Source organism: Cardiocondyla obscurior, linkage group LG03 (assembly GCF_019399895.1).
Source record: "Cardiocondyla obscurior isolate alpha-2009 linkage group LG03, Cobs3.1, whole genome shotgun sequence".
NCBI classification, from domain to species: domain Eukaryota; kingdom Metazoa; phylum Arthropoda; class Insecta; order Hymenoptera; family Formicidae; genus Cardiocondyla; species Cardiocondyla obscurior.
The window spans coordinates 9,534,652-9,554,655 of record NC_091866.1 but is presented as its reverse complement, the minus strand read 5'-3'; the positions used below and the strand labels follow the sequence as shown (position 1 = coordinate 9,554,655).

The following is a 20,004-nucleotide window of genomic DNA, read 5'->3' as shown; positions in this document are numbered from 1 at the left end:
TCGCGTACACTCTCGACGTGCCCATGGTACTCGAAGGCCTCTTAGTTATCACAGCGATTCGTTTTCATGCGCCGCTCATGCAAACCTGGAGTCCTACTGAAACCCGATAATACCGCAACAAGCCTTTCAACTCGATTCTCCGGCGTGTCGCTTCAAAGAGCGCACTTGATTCACTTTTTTTTTTTTTTCATCGTCATTCTCGATCGATATATAACGCCCTGTGGTAGTCTCCCGGGAGATCGTTCCGTCGAGATTGTGGACGATTCGGGTGGTACCTTCGATCGTACCGAGAACAATGCTTAAGTGGCTGTTATCGCGTTTGAGCACAAGCCACAGGGCGTTTCTGACCCATTTTGGGGAAGGTCCTGCGGGATGCAATAATGTCGTCTCTCCTCCGCGAGAGCACGTATCTCGGATCCTGCCGGCGAACGGTGCTGGTGTAATGAGAATTACATTGTGCATTATCGTAAACGTAGCCGCTTCTCGAATGTCCCCGAGGTAATTATCCGGCAGTTGGAGAGGACTTGGACAAGTAGCCGATGTTCTTCGGCACGAGCGCGCTCGATTATCGGAAGTATCTTATGTACGTGCAATTTCCTCCATTATCGGTCAACGTGCGTATATTCTTAAACGTGCGCGCATCCGTTTGCGATATACTTGTTGCTGCAATTGCAAATTACGCGGCACGTGTAAAACGTATTTTTCTGCGTTGTCGACACGACATATATCAGCGTACGAGAAAAAGGAGAGGCGATATTAATGCTCAAATCTAAATAGGTAAACAGCGCGGGTAGGGTAATATTGCTAAAAAATAAGGGCTATTTTTAACACACTGATTGCCACGCGATACTCGCCGAAGGAATGGAGCTGCCTACGTTGTAACGGTCCCAAGGGAAATCTATTTCATTTCGTGCACGAATTACATATCGCGAAACGAGCAGGTCTGTCTTATCGTTTCGCGTTTCATCGCGAGCAATGTTTTTTTTTTCATTATAAACGCGAAATGCCTTTTCGATTAAATCGCGCGCTAAATAAAACTTGGCGTAATATTATTGAATTTGTTTTTAATAAATTTAAGATTTTATCGTTGACATTAATTAACATGGAAAACGAATTTTAAAAAATCGGATAAAGTAGCAATTAAAATGACGTGTATAAATCAATCCGCGAGTGTTTGATACGTATTCATCGTTTCCCGGGACAAACTTCCACCGCTTTTCTTTCTCGCGAACTTTCTCGCGGGCTGGCGGCTGCGGACGGGACGAAGTACGAAGCGAGTTCGAAGCTCGTTAACATGAGAAAGCACGCGGGATCGGCAAAAATGTCGTTTCTTCCGACCAAGAGAACAACGGGAAAATTACGTCCAGCCATTTAACTGCGACGTTTGCTTTCAACGGCCCGCCGCCGTGCCGCCGACAACAAAAGGCAAGCGGAATAAGCAGGCCTTTTATTCTTTCCGTGGATTTATGAATATTTGCGGAATAAAAGTATACCCGGGAGCGATATATATCGCTTTGTAAAACGACCACCGACGTCGCGTCGCACCCCTGCTACAACTGTTGCGGCACCGGCTTCCGTGTTCGCGTCCCGCCTGCCATGCATCGAAGCGTACAAAGCAACGATACCCGAAGTCTACTTCGGACTATACACCGTCGTAGAAATTGGATGCAGGGATATAAATTTAGCTCCATCCTACTGCGCGCTGTTCTTCCTCTTTACATCGAAGTATCTCTGAAATTGGTTCGACGCACATAAAGCGTAACTAACGTTTCTTGCTGTCTCCACGCCGCACACGTTAGCTCCCTTTCGCATCTGCCGGAAATCCGCCTGCAGTTAATAAAATACGGGAAAAATATTTCGTTGATATTTTTGGACTTAGAGGATATTAATATTAAAAAAATTAATATAAATTATCCAAGTAGAAATTGAGTTTTCTAATGACTAGCTAGCCGTGATTTATCTCGTAATTGTGTGGCAAAATCGTCCACCACTGAGCCAGAAATTTAACGCTTAAAACGTTTAGGTACTAGACAATTATTACTGCCTAATAACGAGGTAGAAAATTGAAATAAATATTATAATAATACGTTGCGATTAGTTTACGGAGCAATATTTTTTAAAGGGAAATATATAGATCGCAGCGGGTGTATTAAATAATTCGAGTTCGTGAAAATATCGTTTTGTTAATGATACCACGTAAACGTAATTATGAATTTCGGGTAGTTCGCATGACTCGCATCCGTGACGTTCACGGCATTTGAAATTCGGTCGACGTTACCGCCGGCTACCCTCTGCGAACTTTCAAATAGCATTCCTAAACGTGAGTGCATAATAGTGGTGTAAATGCTCTTGCATACGATGTCGCTATAGCGGCCACTGAAATTCCGGTCGAGCGCTCGGCAATGGGTTTGGAAACTTTATCGATACCTATTATGCGAAAACGTAATAAAATATGCGAAATATGAAATTATTTTAATCCTATATATCTGTAAAAAATTTATGTGACGCTTGAATTAGCCGATAATTGATTTTATTGTTGCCATTTATTAAATTATATATATTTTTTTTTGTTACAGATCGACGCAATTGCATCGTCCCATCTGAGAGGAGGAGCAGGCCTCGGATAGGCATCCTGCATCGGCGGAGCAACTTATAGGTAAGCATACATTAAAAAAAAAATCTTTTTTTTTTTTTACTAATCTCATTAATTAACTGACATGTCTATATTAATATTTTCTTTTTTATGTTACAGTCACCGGCAGAATTCTTCAACTCCGCTGAAGCTCATGCAGATTGGTGAGTCGCATGACTTTTTATTTCGTAGTTGTAATTGGAATCCCTTGAAAAATATCGCGCGCTACGCGCGCGCATAATTTTTTCTACTACTCTTAAAAATTGTATTAATAGATTAAAACTGGAAATTATTTCAGTTTAATTTCGTGCTAGTCAAATAGCTCTAATGGAGTATATCAACGACGCGTATTAATAGTTTCTTTTTTCTTTATTTCCACTGCGAAGTCTCGAAAGGAATATTTACAGTAGACACAATTCGCGGGAAAGACTAATTCCTTAACGAGAAACGAAAGCAGACAGGCATATCGCGGATAAAATTATCTACTTTCCGAGATACGAAATAATGCCGTTCGCTTCGTGTAAGATGAACCGTCATTTGTTAGCACCGTCACATTCTTAAGCGCCTCGAGTAACTCGATACCGGCACGTAGAAGTCTCTAAATGAACTTACTCGCTGTATTCGTTGCTGTCGTTCTATCCGTTCTGAAACTGAAAATATATCTTCTCTCCCCTGCTCCTTTGTGAAATAGCAATATAAGAGTCGTCAGTCGATATGCTGCAATCGAATGGTTGAAAGCCGTACTGTGTTGTAGAAAAGAATGCTTTATAAAAATTTTATTTCCATATTATTTTACTTTTGTTTATCAATGTCACATTTTAGACAAAATTATTAGGAAAGAGTTAAATACCACTTAACAAAATTAAGTTTTTAAGTTATTATCCAAAACCTTTCAGTTATACTGCAAATTAGATCAAATCACGATAATTATGGTTTAACCTAATCTTAATTAATTATCAATTATATGTACAGTACTTAATCTTATATAAAACTGCGTTTTCGTACCTCGAACTTCTTTTGAAAATTTATGAACGGGGATATAACATCATTATAGTTTCGTGCGATTGCGGTTCACCTCTATATTTCGGTTTATTTATACGATATTTGTTAAGTGATTGACTAGATTAATTAATCGAGTGTGCGGTCGGTGGTGGCCTCGTCGATGCAGGTAGGGGCCGGTGCCCAAATATGATCGTCGATGTTACGTACGCCGCTGCCGGTTTACAAGGGATGCCGCAGCTCCCGGAAACGGCATTGTTAAATCGAGGAAGCAATTTTATGAAAATCACGATTTGGTTGATTCGTGCGTCACGCGGACCGCCGTGTAATCCGTGGTTATCCGGCGCGCTCGGTCTTCTCGCGTAATCCGTGCAATTATACTAGATCTCGCAGCGAATACCGAAAATTCCTCGCGGCTGGGGAAATGAGAGAGAGCACACAATGGAAAAGTTTAAGTGGCAAACCAACGGCTCGTTAGCCGGCGCGGAATGCGCAAACAGAAAGTACCGTGAAGGCTTTTATTGAAAACGCTGGTTACCGTAATTGGATGTAAGCATCATTCACCGTATAACTTTATTCATACCTACTGAAAGTATTTAAATACGAATGGGGAAATGTGCAAAACTCGCCGCCATAACACACGCGTGTAATAGGAATACGTCTACGTACACAATGACGAAAATAAAAATCCATTTACCAAAATTAGATCGCAAACATTTAAGTTCTCGCGGCTAATATAATACCCTCGTTTTTTTTTCTTTTTTTTTTTTTTACATCAGGTTAAATTTTTCTTGAATAGAAGTAGTATTTTAAACTGCGGGTGTGCCGGTATTTCTTATAAAAGCACATTCTCGAGAAAGATAATATTGCGGGGAAGTTAAAATTATATACAGAGAAAATAGTATTTTCTGCATATCTACTTTGGTACTGGCTGTACCGTTTCAGCTCTCCCTGTATCAATGCTTAAATAGAAACGAAGGAAAACTCAGAAGCGTCTCGCTACAGAGTATTGATATTATCTGTATAATTGAAACTCGGTTTGAAAAGATGTAATTATTTCATTTCCTTCGGCATAGCTCGAGTTCCGTAACACGCAGCTCCGTATAATTCGGCTTTCTTGCGGCAGCCGCGCTCACGAAGTTCCGGCAACAAGTTACAGTCTTCGACTTCTAGTCCGGTAACTTTAAGGGTGAAGAACTCGAGACGCGCAACGTGTCAGACACCATAGGCGCTCGCCTGATTCATGGTTGACTTCCCGCAGTGTGTAGGAGTTGCCCCTTGCGCTAATCTAAGAAGCTGATCATCATGCATGCAAGCATCATGTAATTAACCGCGGCAGAGGTCTTCCGATGCTCCGTACATGTACTCGGTGAAAAACGGAGCAAATCGAGGTTGCGGTCAGACTGGCGATTTATCCGTCGCGATATAATGCATAATTATTGGAGTTTTAGGAAAAATTTGAATAATTCGAATATCTCGGTCCACAGGCGTCGGAAAATAAAATAATACGACTAATCCGCGTGTAGTATATTTGACATTTGTTTATATTTAAGAAATTTAATTAATCTTTGTTTAAGATTTCGTACTTATTGCAAGATCGTTCAAAACGCACTCCGCTGAAATTCACTGAATTGCGAAGGTTCGTAAGAATAAAAATAATAAACTGTCTGCCTTAATGAGTTACTTCGTTCCGTTGAAAGCGCGCTCGTTACTTTGCCAAGGTTTTCGCTTTGAACATAGTGAAAGATATTTCGCGAGAGAAATGGCATGCGATTACTCCTTTTTGGAAACCTGTATTTCGCTTATTTCTCAAATCGCGATTGCTATAGTTGCTCGGATGCTTTTAAATTCGATTAATCTCACATAATATTTTAATAGCGATTTTTTTTTTCTTTTTGTTTTTCGCGATGCGCAGATATATGTATATTATGACATATAAATAATTAATTAAAAATGTTTTAGATCGTTATTGGAATATTCATCTGAGTAATCTTTTTACATATTATTTAATGCATAACATTAGTTCAGACATACATACGGTTTAAACAATTACTGTCGATATAGAAGGTTCATAAACGTCAAGATTTCTAGTCTCAATAACATGTTTATACCAATTCATTGACTGTTTTGGAGTTCTTGTTCGATTAGGATCCGTGAAATTGACATAGACCAATCCAAACTGTTCTCTGTTAGAATTAAATTTTATACATATTTTTTTTTTTTAAAGTTTATAGAAACGTGTTAAATAACAACTTACGTATAGCCCCTGTCCCATTCGAAATTGTCTAACACACTCCAAACAGCATAACCTTTTACTTTACACCCACTTTCGTTAATGGCAGTTAACATTTCCTTCATATAAGACTGTAAATAGGACACCCTTGAATAATCGGAAGTATGACAATTATTAGAGACACCATTCTCTGTAATAAAAATAGGTGGGTAGCCATATTCGTTGGAAATTTTCTCAATAATCATTCGAAATCCATCGGGAACAATCTGAAATATTTACGCATAAAATTGCACAAAATTACAAATATCTTATTCGCGTCAATTTAAATTAATTTGCTGTACGACTTAATTGCACTTGATGCATTATTAGAGTCAAATTAACGAATTCTTAACAAGTCTTAAAACAGCAAGAGTTTCAGCATGTAAAAACTGATAATTCGATACACGCAATTAATATGCATTTTGTTACGTTAACTAACTTTAAGCCAATCTGAAGAACTGTTTGGCCATGATGGATCTATGCTTGCTTTTATGCCGCAATTATCGTACCACTTTTGTCCATCTTGTCGTGGCACTGTTTCCACCAATCTCGAAGTATAATGATTCAACGCGAGAAAATCCGCTGCACCTCTTGAAATAAAATATAAAAATGAGAACAAAATAATAATGTCAGTCAGTAAATAATTACTAACGTTATCTGCCATTGCATATTTGTACAATAAACTTCTTACTTAATATATTGCACCCATTTTTGCGTAAATGTTGGCATAAGAGATCTCGGGAGACCACTTAATTTACTGTTATCAGCTATCCGCTCTTTCATAATTGTTGGATAATCACCAGCGTTTGAAAAAATGGGATTAGCCATCCACCCGCAATTAAATTGAAAAAATACATTTACCGCTTCAGTATCAGAAGAATTTTTAGGAAATAGACCTAAGCAACTAATAAGAAAGCCAACTTGGCCGTTCTGCTCTTTTCGAAATTCCGTATCATACATATGATAAATTCGAGCGTGCGCCTTCAGAATATTATGCATACATATATACTGAGCAGAATAACCTAAATTTTTTCCTAAAAGTATATTTCACTTTTAAAAAATATTAAATTTCTAAAGAATTATTATATTTCTCGCCAAATAAATAAAAAATAGACACCTGGTGCTTTTGTGGTACCGAAATATGCTTCCGAGCAAATGTCGGACGGTTCATTAATAGTGACAAAATATTTAACACTCGGGCCGAGTTCTTTGAAAACGATCCTTGCGTAATCAGTTATCCACTCGATCATCAATTCGTTAGTCCAGCCACCCATACTTTCGAAAATAACCGGATGATCCCAATGATACAACGTAACGAATGGTTCGATGCCATTCGCTAATAATTCCTTGATAAGATTTTTGTAATAATCAAGTCCCTTTTGATTGATCACGTTAGGATAACCAGTTGGTAAGATTCGCGGCCAACTCAAAGAAAACCGATAAAAGTTTACCTAAAATGTTACACTTTTTACATTCAATATTCCACATCTTTAACTTCGCATTATAAATTTTTTTTTATAAAATATATTTTTACGGAACTTACACCTATGCTCTTCAATAACTGCACATCTTCTTTATATTTGTGGTAGGAATTGCAAGCTACATCACCATTACTATGGTCGATTATTAAATCAGAATGTTCGTGCGCCCATTGATCCCAAATACTCTCGCCCTTACCTTCGTGAATTTAAATACATCACAGTAATTAATGATAAAAATCGACATACTTCAAAAGATCGCTATCGTCATTTTAAAATTATATAACACTGAGCTCACAAATAAACACGTTACGTACCGTCTTCATTCCAACCTCCTTCTATTTGATAAGAGGACGATGCCGTTCCAAATAAAAAATCCTTGGGAAATGATAACGTATCGTCAGCAAAGCCATGCGTAACTAAAATGAAACTGCAAGTGGCTACGAGAAATGAATACCTCGCCATTGCGAAGACGACTGAGCATTAGCACTACCAATTGAGAAATTATCAGTACACATTGACCTTCTAAAGATAGCAGCTATTTTCTCGACGTTTGCTCCTCCTACATATTAAGTTCCTTTATACATTGAAACATTTACGCGCTACTACCTCTTGAGATCAACACAGATTCATGAAATACATGATTTAATCGATTCACTTGTTTTCACGGATCACTTAATTATTTCTCATTATCAAATTTTTGGATAAATATTAAGCTAAAAATATATGTGACAATTGCAATGCATTTATCTATCAAATAAAAATAATAATGAGTTTTATCTTTAATGTTTTAAACTTTGCAGCAAATAATAGTTAAATATAACATATATTTTATTTATGATTATTAGCAAAATTAATAACACTCACTTTTAATAGTTAATAACGACTATTCACACGTGTTTTCATTTAAGTTATACATAGCGCAGATGCTAATTTTGCGATACAAACTATATTTAATTTCACTTATGTAAGAGTGATACAATAATGAAATAATAATTCACCTTTCCAAAAATATATAATCGCAACAGTAAAGTACAACGTTGTCGCACACTTCGTGTCATAAGAAATAATATATTAAACGTTAATCGTTATCAATTAATAAAATATTTACCAAGGATAAATAATTCTAGTTTAAAATTTCAATCCGACAATGCGGTATCGCGAATATGCAATCAAAGAGACATAAAATACCAAAACGCACCTCGTAATTCTATCACGTCACGATTTACTTGTCGCGGAAGACTGACACTCTCGAGATAACTTAGAAACAAGTTACAATACTTTGTCAGATAAAGTCAGGACAGCATTATAGTGTGCGCACGATTTATATATATTTCCTTTTCCATTTCTATTTTCTATTATACATACATATAATAAGAAAATATTTGAACTACAAATGCTATTTTATCACAGCTTTATATCAGCATTGACTCACTCTTATCAGTTTCCTCTTTTGTCGTATAAATAGAGTATCGCAGAACGTGCTTAATGCAAACGATATTTTCCACTGCAAACTGGTCAGCAAAAAATAAATAAATTACCTTGCCTCGCGGTAAATTAAAAGGGCAAAGATGAATAGAACGAGAAAGTAATAACGCTCACCTTCCGAGGACCGTCACATCGCATTGAAATATTTTTGCAGTCCGAAAAGAAATTTACTTGCCGACGGAAAATACGCATTCTGACAGGTAATCTCCGCGAAACATTCGACTCCTACTGGGAAAAGGGGTGAGATCGGGTTATATAACCTAAACAGAAAAATACGCTGGAAGCACGAAAACTTTGTTGCTGGGAGCAGATAACGTTTCTTCTCATTCTCTTTCTTTCAAGCATGCCGATGCTTCCGATAAAGTAAGGCGCGTATCAGACGTAGCGTACGATGCGGCTTTACGATACTTTGTGAAGAAAGTGGATCAGCGAATTCTGTATGCGTATGCATTTCGGCGTGTTGTACAATCCGGTCGTAAGACGTGACAGTAATTTGAAAGAATATCGTATCTTTCTTATATTTGATTTCCTTAATTTATTTTATTTTATTATTTTTTTTTTTTTTATTTGGAGTTTTTACTGTCTGTTTTTTTACAGATAGTTTTTTTTTTGTTTGGTTCTTCGGTCTTTTCTTCTAATTGACGCTCTTTACTGATGTCATTTCTTTTTCCTTAGAATTTCTTTTTTGTTGGTGGCTTTTTTTAGGGGGAGAGAGAGGAGTTTTCCTCATATTTCAGGGGGAATTTTTTTTCTTATAATAGATATAACGTAACGTTCATTTGGCTTCTTTTTCTTCTTAGTACTTTCGTTTCTTAGTGATAGAAAATTGAACCAAGTGGCGTGCCAAGTAGTTCGCGCTTGTAAATTCAAATTTGCAAACATACCGAACGTAAGAGTCTTCGACTTTTGCCATTTCTACCGAAAAAAGATTTTCTTCGATTTTGTATTTCCATTTTTCGCGTAGAAGTCTGCGGTGTCGCGCCTCAGTTATAAATCATTTTGCCTCGCGACTAATACCTCCTTAATTTGTATTTTTATGACCGACGAAGGAGCTTTGTGAATTCTCATTCTTTCGACGAACGTCTTCTCTGTCGTAAGACAGCGCGGCAAGGCGCAGAGTCTGATATTCAATTTTAAAAGATATTTTCTCTGGAAATGCGAGACCATCTGTCATAGAAGTTCTAACGCAAAATTTCATTTATCCACTCTTACTCCCATTATGATCAATTTAGAGTTATACAGATCCATTGTTTACTCTCATATTACTTACGCTGCCTTTTACTGTCCCATCCATTTGGGGCTTTCTCTTGGATTTATAGGTATCCTTTCAGGAAGAGCAAATATATCCTAGTACGCGTACGTACTCCAAGCTTTGATAACAAGGGTCGAACTTTCGGAAATAGAGCACGGTATTACTGCTTTACGTGGATAACCGATCGATCCTCAAAGATAGTATTAAACCGAGACTTTATGTGCCGATTATCCGACATTCAGGGCGAAATCGAAGTCACCTTATCGCAGCAACGCTCTCGTAAAGATCCTGAGCGCATGTATCGCTTGCAAGTCCATATACGTGCCCCGTGCAATTTCTCAGTTTAGAATCTTTCGGGCTTACGAATTAATCAGACTCAAGTAATCGCTAACATGACCGTGTTTATGTCCGCTTAACATCTAATAATGTCAGGTACATATCGGAAGTTGGACATTTCATGCAAATAAATTGACGCAATTTGTTTACGCCGTTAATCTCGGTCTAAATACAGAAAACAAGAGCCGAGCTGTATTTTTGGTCCTTTACTCTTTAATTAGATCGTCTGCAAAGTTCCAGTTAAATTCACATTACGGTGCAGCGAACGTTCACGAGCGTGGATGGTAGTCGAGACTAACTTGCATAATTCAGGTCGCTAAGGTAAACGATTACGATGCTGCAGCGTCTTCGCAAATCCGCCAGTAGCGCTCGCGCTGTCAAAATGCGTCCCGGTATGTTAACAGAAATCAACATAAGTCAAGTCACTCGAGTTTACTCCGAATAGAAATTTCAGGATTCATTAACGGTCTTCTTTTTACGCGTTTTGAATGGACACGTATATTTTTATAACGTTATGTTTTTTTTTTGGACATTCTAAAAATATACAATCGCGGATCTATTTTTACGTGATACGTATCGACCAGCTGTATAAAATTGCTGTTATGAAAACAGATAAACGAATTAAAATAAACGTTTCTTGCGTGCTACGTGTTTTTAATCAATGTCCCGCGGAAATAATTACTTTACTTTTAATCATCCCGATAAACGAGATTAATTATATTGTAAATTAATAAAACCTCGCGGGAAAATGACAGCCTATATATACTCGTCGCGCAACTCTTTTTTACGCAAAGTATTCAAACGCGCCCTAAATTATAAATTGCTATTTGCATAAATTTTTGATGCAATATTGTTTGTTTGAAATGGCAGGTATCGAAATTTCGAGATTCGTTGCTTATGAATATCTAACGTGTATTCACCGCGCTCGTATAACCACAGAGCCAATAATGGCGTCATGAGTTTATTACTTGCATAAATTAAGTGGCTTGGATAATAACCTTCTCGTTATGCCGTCTACAGTTCCTCCGATAACCGCACTCTCGAATACAAAGCGGATATAACTGTGGCCTAACAAACCATGACGCTTCACTGCTGTCCCGACGATTAGTAGATAAACGTACATTAATGTCCGTCTTTGTTCAAGAAAGTTTTGACGTTCCCACAATAGTTGGAAACGTCACTTCGACCAATCTAAGCTAATGGAAATCGCATATCACGAAGTTATGTTTCACAGAACGATACATTGTACGAGAGATATTCTCTGCGAGTGTATCGCTACTTTTTGATGGATGGTTGCATCCAGATTGATCGATCGCTTGTTACCCGAAAATCTTGATAGTTTCAACCTTCTTTCTTTTTCTTTTTTTTTTTTTTTTTTAATTTCTAAGTAATTAAATCATACGAAATTAAAACGGCAAACGAAGTAGCGCGTATAAAATGATAAATCAAATTAAAACAAACGACAAACTATTTCAATATCGTGTTAATAGTCTCTCTATATTAAATATATGATTGAAAATGAAAAGCCTCCGACGCGTTGGGTTTTGAATTTATTATAAATACATAATGCAAATTTCATCAAACGTTATTTTAAAAGAAAATTTAATTTCGATTAATAGACATACTTTTACTGGAATAAGCAATCTCACTTTACGAAAATTATGCAAAGAATTTCAATTTCATTAAATTTATTAAAGAAAAACAATAATTGCGAAATATCTTGCGTGGATGTTACGGGGAAGATTGATTATACGGACGTCAAGTAAGGATATAATATTTCCAATATAAGTCATCGATTTGACGCCTCGTGGCAGGAACTGTTATCGCTCTACAGAAATCGCTTTATCTGTACGCCGCGTGCCAAAAGTAAATCTATATGAGTAGATCCGCGAATATTAAACGCCTTAATACTAATGCGAATATCATACATGACAAGGCGAACAGAACTGCCGGTGCGGAAGGAGACAGCGGCGGGCCGCAGCGCAGCGCGGCACAATAAACTATTCTCTGGGCGGCAAAACACGAGCCCTGGCGCCAGTATAACCGAAGCCCAACGTGCTGCTTCATTATGCGCTGCGACGTGGCAAAGTGCCAAGGCCTTTGATAAAGGGGGTGGCCATGTCGTGCCCGGGTGAGCCCACTCTATATCCCTTCGCCTTTCCGCCCTTTCGCCATAACCCGGGGGCGGCCGTGCACCCCCCCTGACGCGCGTCTTCCGTCCATCGCTTCTTCGGTTTCTTCTTACGCGAACACCGCGATAGCATATTATTCTTTTCAAATCGCCACGCTAATTACTTATTTTATATTTTTATTTATTTATTTTTTTTTTCTTAAATTAAACTGCCAATTCAGTCATTAAAGTTAAATGTATAATCAGAGGACGGCTTTGAAATTAATGCACTCGATACGCGAATGTCTGACGAGTTATACGTTGACCTATAAAATTACAGTTATCAGTAAGAATTGTCTGTTATAAGGTTGTGATATAATATAACTTAAAAATGATACACGATATAAGGGATGCGTAATAATTCAAGAACGAATAACGGTTCATCTTCGTTCAGCTTGATGCTAGGTTTACATTGTCGTGCTGGATAGATCGTATTGCTAGTAGATAAGATAAGACGTTAAACAAAAGCTGAGTAGGTCGGGATGGCGGAGGGGGTGCTGCGAATGCTTTTTGGTGCCTATCTCGTTTATCCAGCTTTCTATGCGTACAGGCGGCTAATAAAAAAAAAAAAAAAAAGGTAGGACGGAAATAACAGATCGCGCTTCGGCAAGCAGAATCTGGCGTAATTACCCAAGAGCGTCGTACGTATACTCGTATCACGTTCATCGACGCTCCGTGGAGAATGTACTTACAGTTTACTAACGAATCAACTCCGTAATTAAAAATACATCTTATGCCAAAGTAATATTAAAATTTTACAAATATTTCTAAATTATTAATCGTCATGATAAATCGTCGGCCGGCATTTTTTTAAGTATTATACAGTATTGGTTTTATGGATGTTAATTGCACCCGTGTTGTGTATACCGCATTAATTCCTGTGCATACAATAATTTAACGCATAATTGGTGTAATTTGGATAACTCGTAGAATATCAAATTATATCAATGTAAACATGCGGATCAGCGCGTACATAGTCCATAGCTCGATAATTATGTATTAAAGGGCCGACTCGACAGTTTCGACGTAGGTCCTAGAGGTGCCTAGGTGGAAATATGCATACCCAACAACCCCGGTTGCTTGAAGATCGTTTACATTCTGATGTAAATATTGCACAATACATGCGCGTGGACCGAAAATCCGTGTCTCGAAATCCCGTGGGTGAGATTAGCTGCGCGCCATGCGAAGAGCCGAACAAATTTATAGTGGCGGGACGAAACAAAAGTGCCGCGATTAATTTTATTGTCTGCCAAAGAAACGGGTGGGTCTTGGAAAGCAGCGTAAATTTTTTAATTCGAAATCCGTGTCACGAGAGAAAATTCTCGTATACAAAAAGTAGCAGAAACACTTGGCGTGCTAGAAAAATTGTAACGGAAAACTGTCTTTCCTTCTAACATGAGGAGAAAATAACAATAGCTATCGCGCGAATAAATGATGTTTCAACTTGATTCTGAAAACAATCGATTTCAGCCGTGATACATTTAATCATCGCGGAGTACTTGCTATGAGCCGTGCTCTTTTTTTCTTCTGTACGCGCCACTTACCGTTCATTTTTATTTATTTCGTATCCTACGACATTCGGAGCTAATGGCATTTCGAGAAATACGGAAATATCGCGAAAACGCCGAGAAAAGTGACGAAAATAGGAAATCCTTACTCAGCCCTCTTTCTCTTCCACATTCAGAAATCTTCGGCGAATCTCAAACAATCCACCGAAGTCTGTATGCTACGACGGACTCTCGGCAGCAACCGCTTTTGTACCTTAGGGAATAGTATGAACGGTAAGACATCGTGAGAGACGAATCCGTACAACGATGTCGGCGTAATTGTGTAACTTCGTGGCTGCGACGTACAAAACAATAACTGCTAGCAAATCGCATCAAACAATACTACGGCAGATTGCATCTGCCAAGGTGGCAACGCGCCTCTTTCCTTTTTTCGTGCCGATTCCCTTTGTTCTTGGTCCTCGCGTCAACTTCGCCGTGTCCTCTTAACAAATAACGCGTCTTTATCGTGTTTCGAAATCGTAATTCTCAAAGGCTACTGCCTTTAGTAAATCGCGATAGAAAGAAGCGCGTAAAAGGCGGTGGGTAAAATGCGTTATCGGGTACAGAAACTATTACGCCTCTTGACGCGCGGAGTTTCGCGCAAGAAAGAAAGCGAGGAAGCGTAAAAGGGCACTCGATGAGAAGAAAACATTTTTTTTTTTTTATCATGTTTAGAAAATCTTCCAGAAATACTGTCCTCGTGATAAAAAGAAGTCGTTTCGATAATGGGACGAGAAGGGAAAAGGAGATAAAAAGAGCATTGTACATTTTACTTATTTGCAACATTTATTCTGTTTCACAATTAAAATTTTTATAGTGCAGTAAAGTAGTTTTAAACATATTTCATGGATTTTTTAAGTCTTATTTTAACTTTCAAAAAAAAAAGAGGGAAAAAAAAAGATTTATTTCATATATTTTCTGTATTGAGTTAAACAATTATGTAATAACCTCTTCTACATAATACGTCTCGTTAAAAAATTTATTACATACCGTTATTTTTAATTATACATATATTTACATCGCTTATAATATAACTGTTCTACGCATTGTTATATGAAAATCAGACAGGCAAGGACTTTCCACTACAACAATGTAATTATTTAGCAGGCATGAATTTATACATTTGAACGAACAATTATTGACGACAGGCAATACAAAATTAAAACTACACAATCCAAGTATGGCAATTACATCACGCTACTCGCGTGGTGAACACGGCGAGTAATATTTTATTTTGGATTTTCTTTATTTTTTAACATGAAAAAATTTTTAACCTACTTTGTCACATAAATAGTGGAATTTTAAATTCCCTGTTTAAAGTTTTATTATTTTTGGCACTTAAAGAAATTTCTAGTTGAAAGTAAAATACGAGAGTTGTGAAATATAGTATGGCATCTTTTAATTCGTTTTTTCCTTAAAAATTACTGATACTCTCATAGGAGTTAATATTATTTTTAACAGTTTGTAAATAATTACGAGTATGCAAAGTAACGTTATAAATATAGTAATTGATAAAATTGCTATAACATCCATTTCATATTTTTGATACCAAGAATGGTGAGCGACACGATCGTGAAGATGGGGAGCGCCTTTATGACGAATGACGAATTCAATCCACCAAATTACATGCTCTAATAGATTATATGGTTTGTCCTCGTTTAATACCTTAAGTTCGAGCATTCGTTTTTTATATCTAAAAATAAATTAACATATAAATATAAAGGAAGATAGTCTGTTTTGTGTGAAGGAAAAAGATTATTTTACATTGCACTTTATATTTATTTATACGTATAGACGAATCTAACGGCAATTTGATAATTCTATAAAAATAATTAATGACGTAACAGCAGCAGAAATATTTGAAATAATAATTACCTTCCATCATTTAATATATCTAATATCGATGCGTTTAAACTTTCTCTTGATATATGTCTATTACTTAAACATTTTGCAACTCCCAAAGATACCATTTTGTTAACTTGCGTATACTGATCGGCTAGCACTGGCAATCCTAAGAGTGGTACCGTATAATAAACAGCTTCTTCCGTGCTTTGCAGCCCACCTTGATATATGAATAATTTAATGTTCGGATGAGCTGTAAAACCAAAAATAGAGAAATAATTAATTAAGAATTAAAAAATTAAAAGTTAAAGTTATCTGATTGAAACGTGATATTATAAATAATTTACCAAGAATGCTTTGTTGAGGAAACCAATTAGCGACATAGACATTATCGGGTTTATTTGGCAATTCCATTTCATGTTTCCATAAAACCTTGTAGGGCAAACTTGCAAATACATCTTGAAATACGCTCTGCGCAGATTCCGGAAACGCTGACATCCTGACATTTGTACCTAGACTCATATAAATAAATCCACACGAAGAATTAGCTAGAAAATCTTTCAAGTTCTGAAACAAAATAATCGTTTGATTAATCTTGAAAAAAAAAGTACAAATAAACATTTTTTATATATAAAGTAAATAAAAAGTGCAGTTTTGTAGACATTTTTAAGAATATATTTTGAATATAATGATTACTTTCGGTAAAGCTGCGGGTTTTTTTGAAATGTGAAAATTTCCGAACGCTAAAACATTAGATGGCTTCGATCTAACAAACGAGAGAGCCTCCTGTTGATTTTGGAAAATAATACTTATGTTTCTTTCCATGTCACTTATATCCGGTATATCTTTCCCGAGATATTTTTCTGCTATCGCTTGCTGTTCTGGATAAAAATGATTTAATTCTTCATATATGTAATACCATTGAATAACAAAATTCTTTATTCTCCGCCACAATGACAAATTAAAACCGGCCTTATCTTCCATTTCCCAAGCTGAAGGATGTGATGGCATAACAGGTGCGCCGAGTAGATAATAATCGGTATTAAACAATCCGAATGTTGATACACCTGGAAATAAAAATGCAGATATAATACAATTAAACTCATTAAATAGCAGTAAATTAATTAATATTTGTGTTTGAAACATTCAAAGCTTGGGGAATTAAAATAATTTACCTATAAGAGGTGCATTGAATCTATACGCCAGAGCGTACAAGCTAGGAACTGTTATAGTTTCTACAATTACTACATCGAATTTTTCGTCACTGTCCGGCGCATACATTTTACGCACTTGCGGATGCTCATAAATGTTCTCTGCTAATTCTCTAGATAGAGACCAAATACCATAGCGCATTACGTCTAACCACGTGTAAGATTCCGTAATTATCATTTTGAAAAAATTATATTTTTGTATCGACTTATAGTTACTGTTAAAGTTTATTTCTGTCAAATTGGTCAAACTAGGATCGTTAATTGGGTCTGATGTTAGAACAACGACTTCATGTCCTTTCCGGCTTAGAGTAATCCATAATGGTCGATATGGAATTTGATGACTGTACGATGGTACTGCAATTATTGCTAAGATTCTTGCAGTTTCTGTTGGCGCGGCGATATACAAAAAGGATGCTATCCAAAGAGTCGTTTCGGTAATCAGCTTCATTTTACTGTTATTAACAATAAAATATTCGTTTACATTTGTATGATCGTTCTAAATTACACATTTGATCTGTATAAGGATCCACTCATAATTAGAGATTTGTTTCTTATTGTTTCGCTGAACTGCACTAAAACTTTTTCTATAATTACCTCAGATATATACTCGTTTAAATACGAACAATGTACACTAGCTTAGTATAAAAAACGACTTTAAATAATCTTTCTTAAAACAAAGAAAATAATTAATTAATATATGAAATTGCTTTTTATCGAATGAGAACGTAACAACGTTCGTTATTTATATTCTTCTTGATGTGTGACTGTGCAGAAAGTTTTTTGAATTCTGCAACTATTTATATTAATTTTTATTATCAGAATAACGTTAGAAGTAGAACATCTATTTAAAAAACGTGAAGTTTCTATTTGCATTTGAATTATATATTTGCAATTTAAATTGGTTAGCAATGTTAATATATTTTATATAATTGATATAACTGTACATATTTGACATAATGTTTTACAATAACGGACGATGAAATTGTCATTTAACGAAAAAATTATGCTTTATGAAAAATTATTTTTAAGTACTTTACCTGTTTCAAAAACATTTTTTACATTTGCTACTTCGAGTACTGAACAAGAATTGACAACTTTTAGAAATACTAGAACAAAATTTTTTATCCGTGTGAAAGATCCACGGGTGTTTTTATTAAATTCTGTATTATAGTAATCGGCAAAGCGAGTGTTGTCTTTTAGTATTATTTTTACATTTTTTTATCGTTATCGTAACTCCGAGTCTTGGGCAAGGTGTGTTTGGGTGAAAAGTGAAATTTATTCGAAACCGATAGTGTATATTGCGCGCACATATTCGACAGACCGTGACATATTACAAAAACTCTTGCAATAGATAGACCGAAACTATGGAGGTTCTTTCGTCTCTCGTCCTCTTCATTTTTCACACCGTCTATTTCTCTACCTGACCGCACGGACCAAACCCCCGTTTTTCTTTCCACCGCAAGAAAGTGAAATCTGTTGCTTGTCGCTGTAATGCGGAACAATAGTTCGTAATAAACTGTACTAATTCAGCATCGGCAAAATTGCAGTCTTAATCGGCGGTATTAATAAGGGTATCGTAATAAACACTATGTAAATATATTGTGAGATTTCTCGAAGCTGATGGACTAATTATAATTCGGAATAATTAATGTTTCTTGTATAATTCATGCAATCTACTTTTATGTTAATAATTTAATTATTACGTAGACGTTAATCAGTAATAACGTGGTTATACTTACAATGATCATTATTATTGCTTATTTTAACAATCGTAATAACAGATTTTAATAATATGTCTTCAATTAATATTATAATATAATAATAATTTGCAATTCTCGGGAATTGCAGTAACGATCGTACCAATTAAATTAAAACAATAATAAAGACATTTTGACGAAGCGATTAATAATTATTATTTTATACTGGCTTTTTTTTTTCTCTCAAGAAAGCGCGTGATCAAAGTTCATAGGAACATTTGCGATCTTTTGTTAACGATTGGAAACGTTACGTTCGGCGCAATCCTCTTTTCTAAATTAACCATCTTGGTTGCACTCGTTCAGTCTCACACCACGGTAGTATAAGTCCATTATCGTCGCGAATACCGACCCTCTCTTGGCGCGGGGGGTGGATTCCTCTTTCTTTACGACGGCGGTTTTGGCAACAAGCTCGTCGTAAATTCGGCAGATAATTCTTCCGCTCTGGCATTAACCTACATTAGAGACGATTTATCACAGTTTATAACTTTACGGTATTCGGCTTCTTTCGTTAAGTTTAACTTTGTGAGTTCTACAAGTGCGTGTGCGCCAAGTGGCGTGAATAAGTATTTAGAGGAAAAAAAGAAAAGTTCACGCAAAGCAGTTTCTATATTTCAGCGGCTTTTATATTGTTGTAAATAAATTGTTTATTTGTTACTCTATAAAAAGATACGAGTTTAATCAGCTTCGAGGAATCCTCGCGCTTCACAATTTGAGAAATTAGGAATGGTTATATTGACTCTTGATCTTTTTATGAAATTAAGAAAATTTTAAAAGACTTCATTAAATAATCTGGACATAAGGCGATTACGGTTATTATTACTTTCGTTGCTAATAAAGAACTCAATCTCGTTGTTACCATAATACATCCATTAAGTTTATTTTGATTAATCAATCTCAGCAGTGCCATGTAAAAATTAACATTATTAATCATTCGCGAGGAGCGACAGCTTCCTAGTAGACGTCATAATTATCAACTTTGCGGAATAATTATCGCGAGCCCCGAGCCCGAACGGATATACG

General features: G+C 36.3%; 2 protein-coding genes and 1 long non-coding RNA gene across 3 annotated transcripts in view; 1 reads left to right on the top strand and 2 right to left on the bottom strand.

Annotated features, from left to right (window-relative positions):
• The window catches only part of LOC139113929 (uncharacterized), a 144,835-nt gene that overhangs the window by 10,854 nt on the left and 113,977 nt on the right, over positions 1-20,004 (top strand). The window contains exons 3-4 of the long non-coding RNA XR_011547779.1: positions 2,577-2,656; positions 2,753-2,796. This is a non-coding gene — a long non-coding RNA (uncharacterized lncRNA). The remainder of the gene's footprint in view (positions 1-2,576; positions 2,657-2,752; positions 2,797-20,004) is intronic.
• LOC139113920 (myrosinase 1) lies at positions 5,619-7,972 on the bottom strand. The gene is made up of 7 exons (XM_070675371.1): positions 7,699-7,972; positions 7,447-7,580; positions 7,021-7,354; positions 6,595-6,937; positions 6,343-6,493; positions 5,889-6,130; positions 5,619-5,817 (listed from the first exon to the last, which is right to left on the bottom strand). The coding sequence occupies exons 1-7, from the start codon at positions 7,844-7,846 to the stop codon at positions 5,673-5,675; spliced, it is 1,497 nt and encodes a 498-aa protein (XP_070531472.1). The 5' UTR covers positions 7,847-7,972; the 3' UTR covers positions 5,619-5,672.
• Positions 13,393-18,088, bottom strand: LOC139113777 (UDP-glucosyltransferase 2-like). Its single transcript, XM_070675185.1, has 5 exons — positions 17,192-18,088; positions 16,713-17,083; positions 16,364-16,583; positions 16,050-16,269; positions 13,393-15,867 (listed from the first exon to the last, which is right to left on the bottom strand). Exons 1-5 carry the CDS (start codon positions 17,673-17,675, stop codon positions 15,573-15,575), a joined length of 1,590 nt encoding a protein of 529 aa, XP_070531286.1. The 5' UTR covers positions 17,676-18,088; the 3' UTR covers positions 13,393-15,572.

Excerpts from the sequence above, each read along its gene's own strand:
- LOC139113920 (XM_070675371.1), bottom strand. The coding sequence starts at position 7,846 with ATGGCGAGGTATTCATTTCTCGTAGCCACTTGCAGTTTCATTTTAGTT. Across the intron at positions 6,938-7,020 it reads CGGTACCACAAAAGCACCAG|GAAAAAATTTAGGTTATTCT; the intron begins GTGTCTATTTTT and ends ATATACTTTTAG. Across the intron at positions 5,818-5,888 it reads GAATGGGACAGGGGCTATAC|AGAACAGTTTGGATTGGTCT; the intron begins GTAAGTTGTTAT and ends TAATTCTAACAG.
- LOC139113777 (XM_070675185.1), bottom strand. The coding sequence starts at position 17,675 with ATGAAGCTGATTACCGAAACGACTCTTTGGATAGCATCCTTTTTGTAT. Across the intron at positions 17,084-17,191 it reads ATTCAATGCACCTCTTATAG|GTGTATCAACATTCGGATTG; the intron begins GTAAATTATTTT and ends TTTTATTTCCAG. Across the intron at positions 15,868-16,049 it reads GATATATTAAATGATGGAAG|ATATAAAAAACGAATGCTCG; the intron begins GTAATTATTATT and ends ATTTATTTTTAG.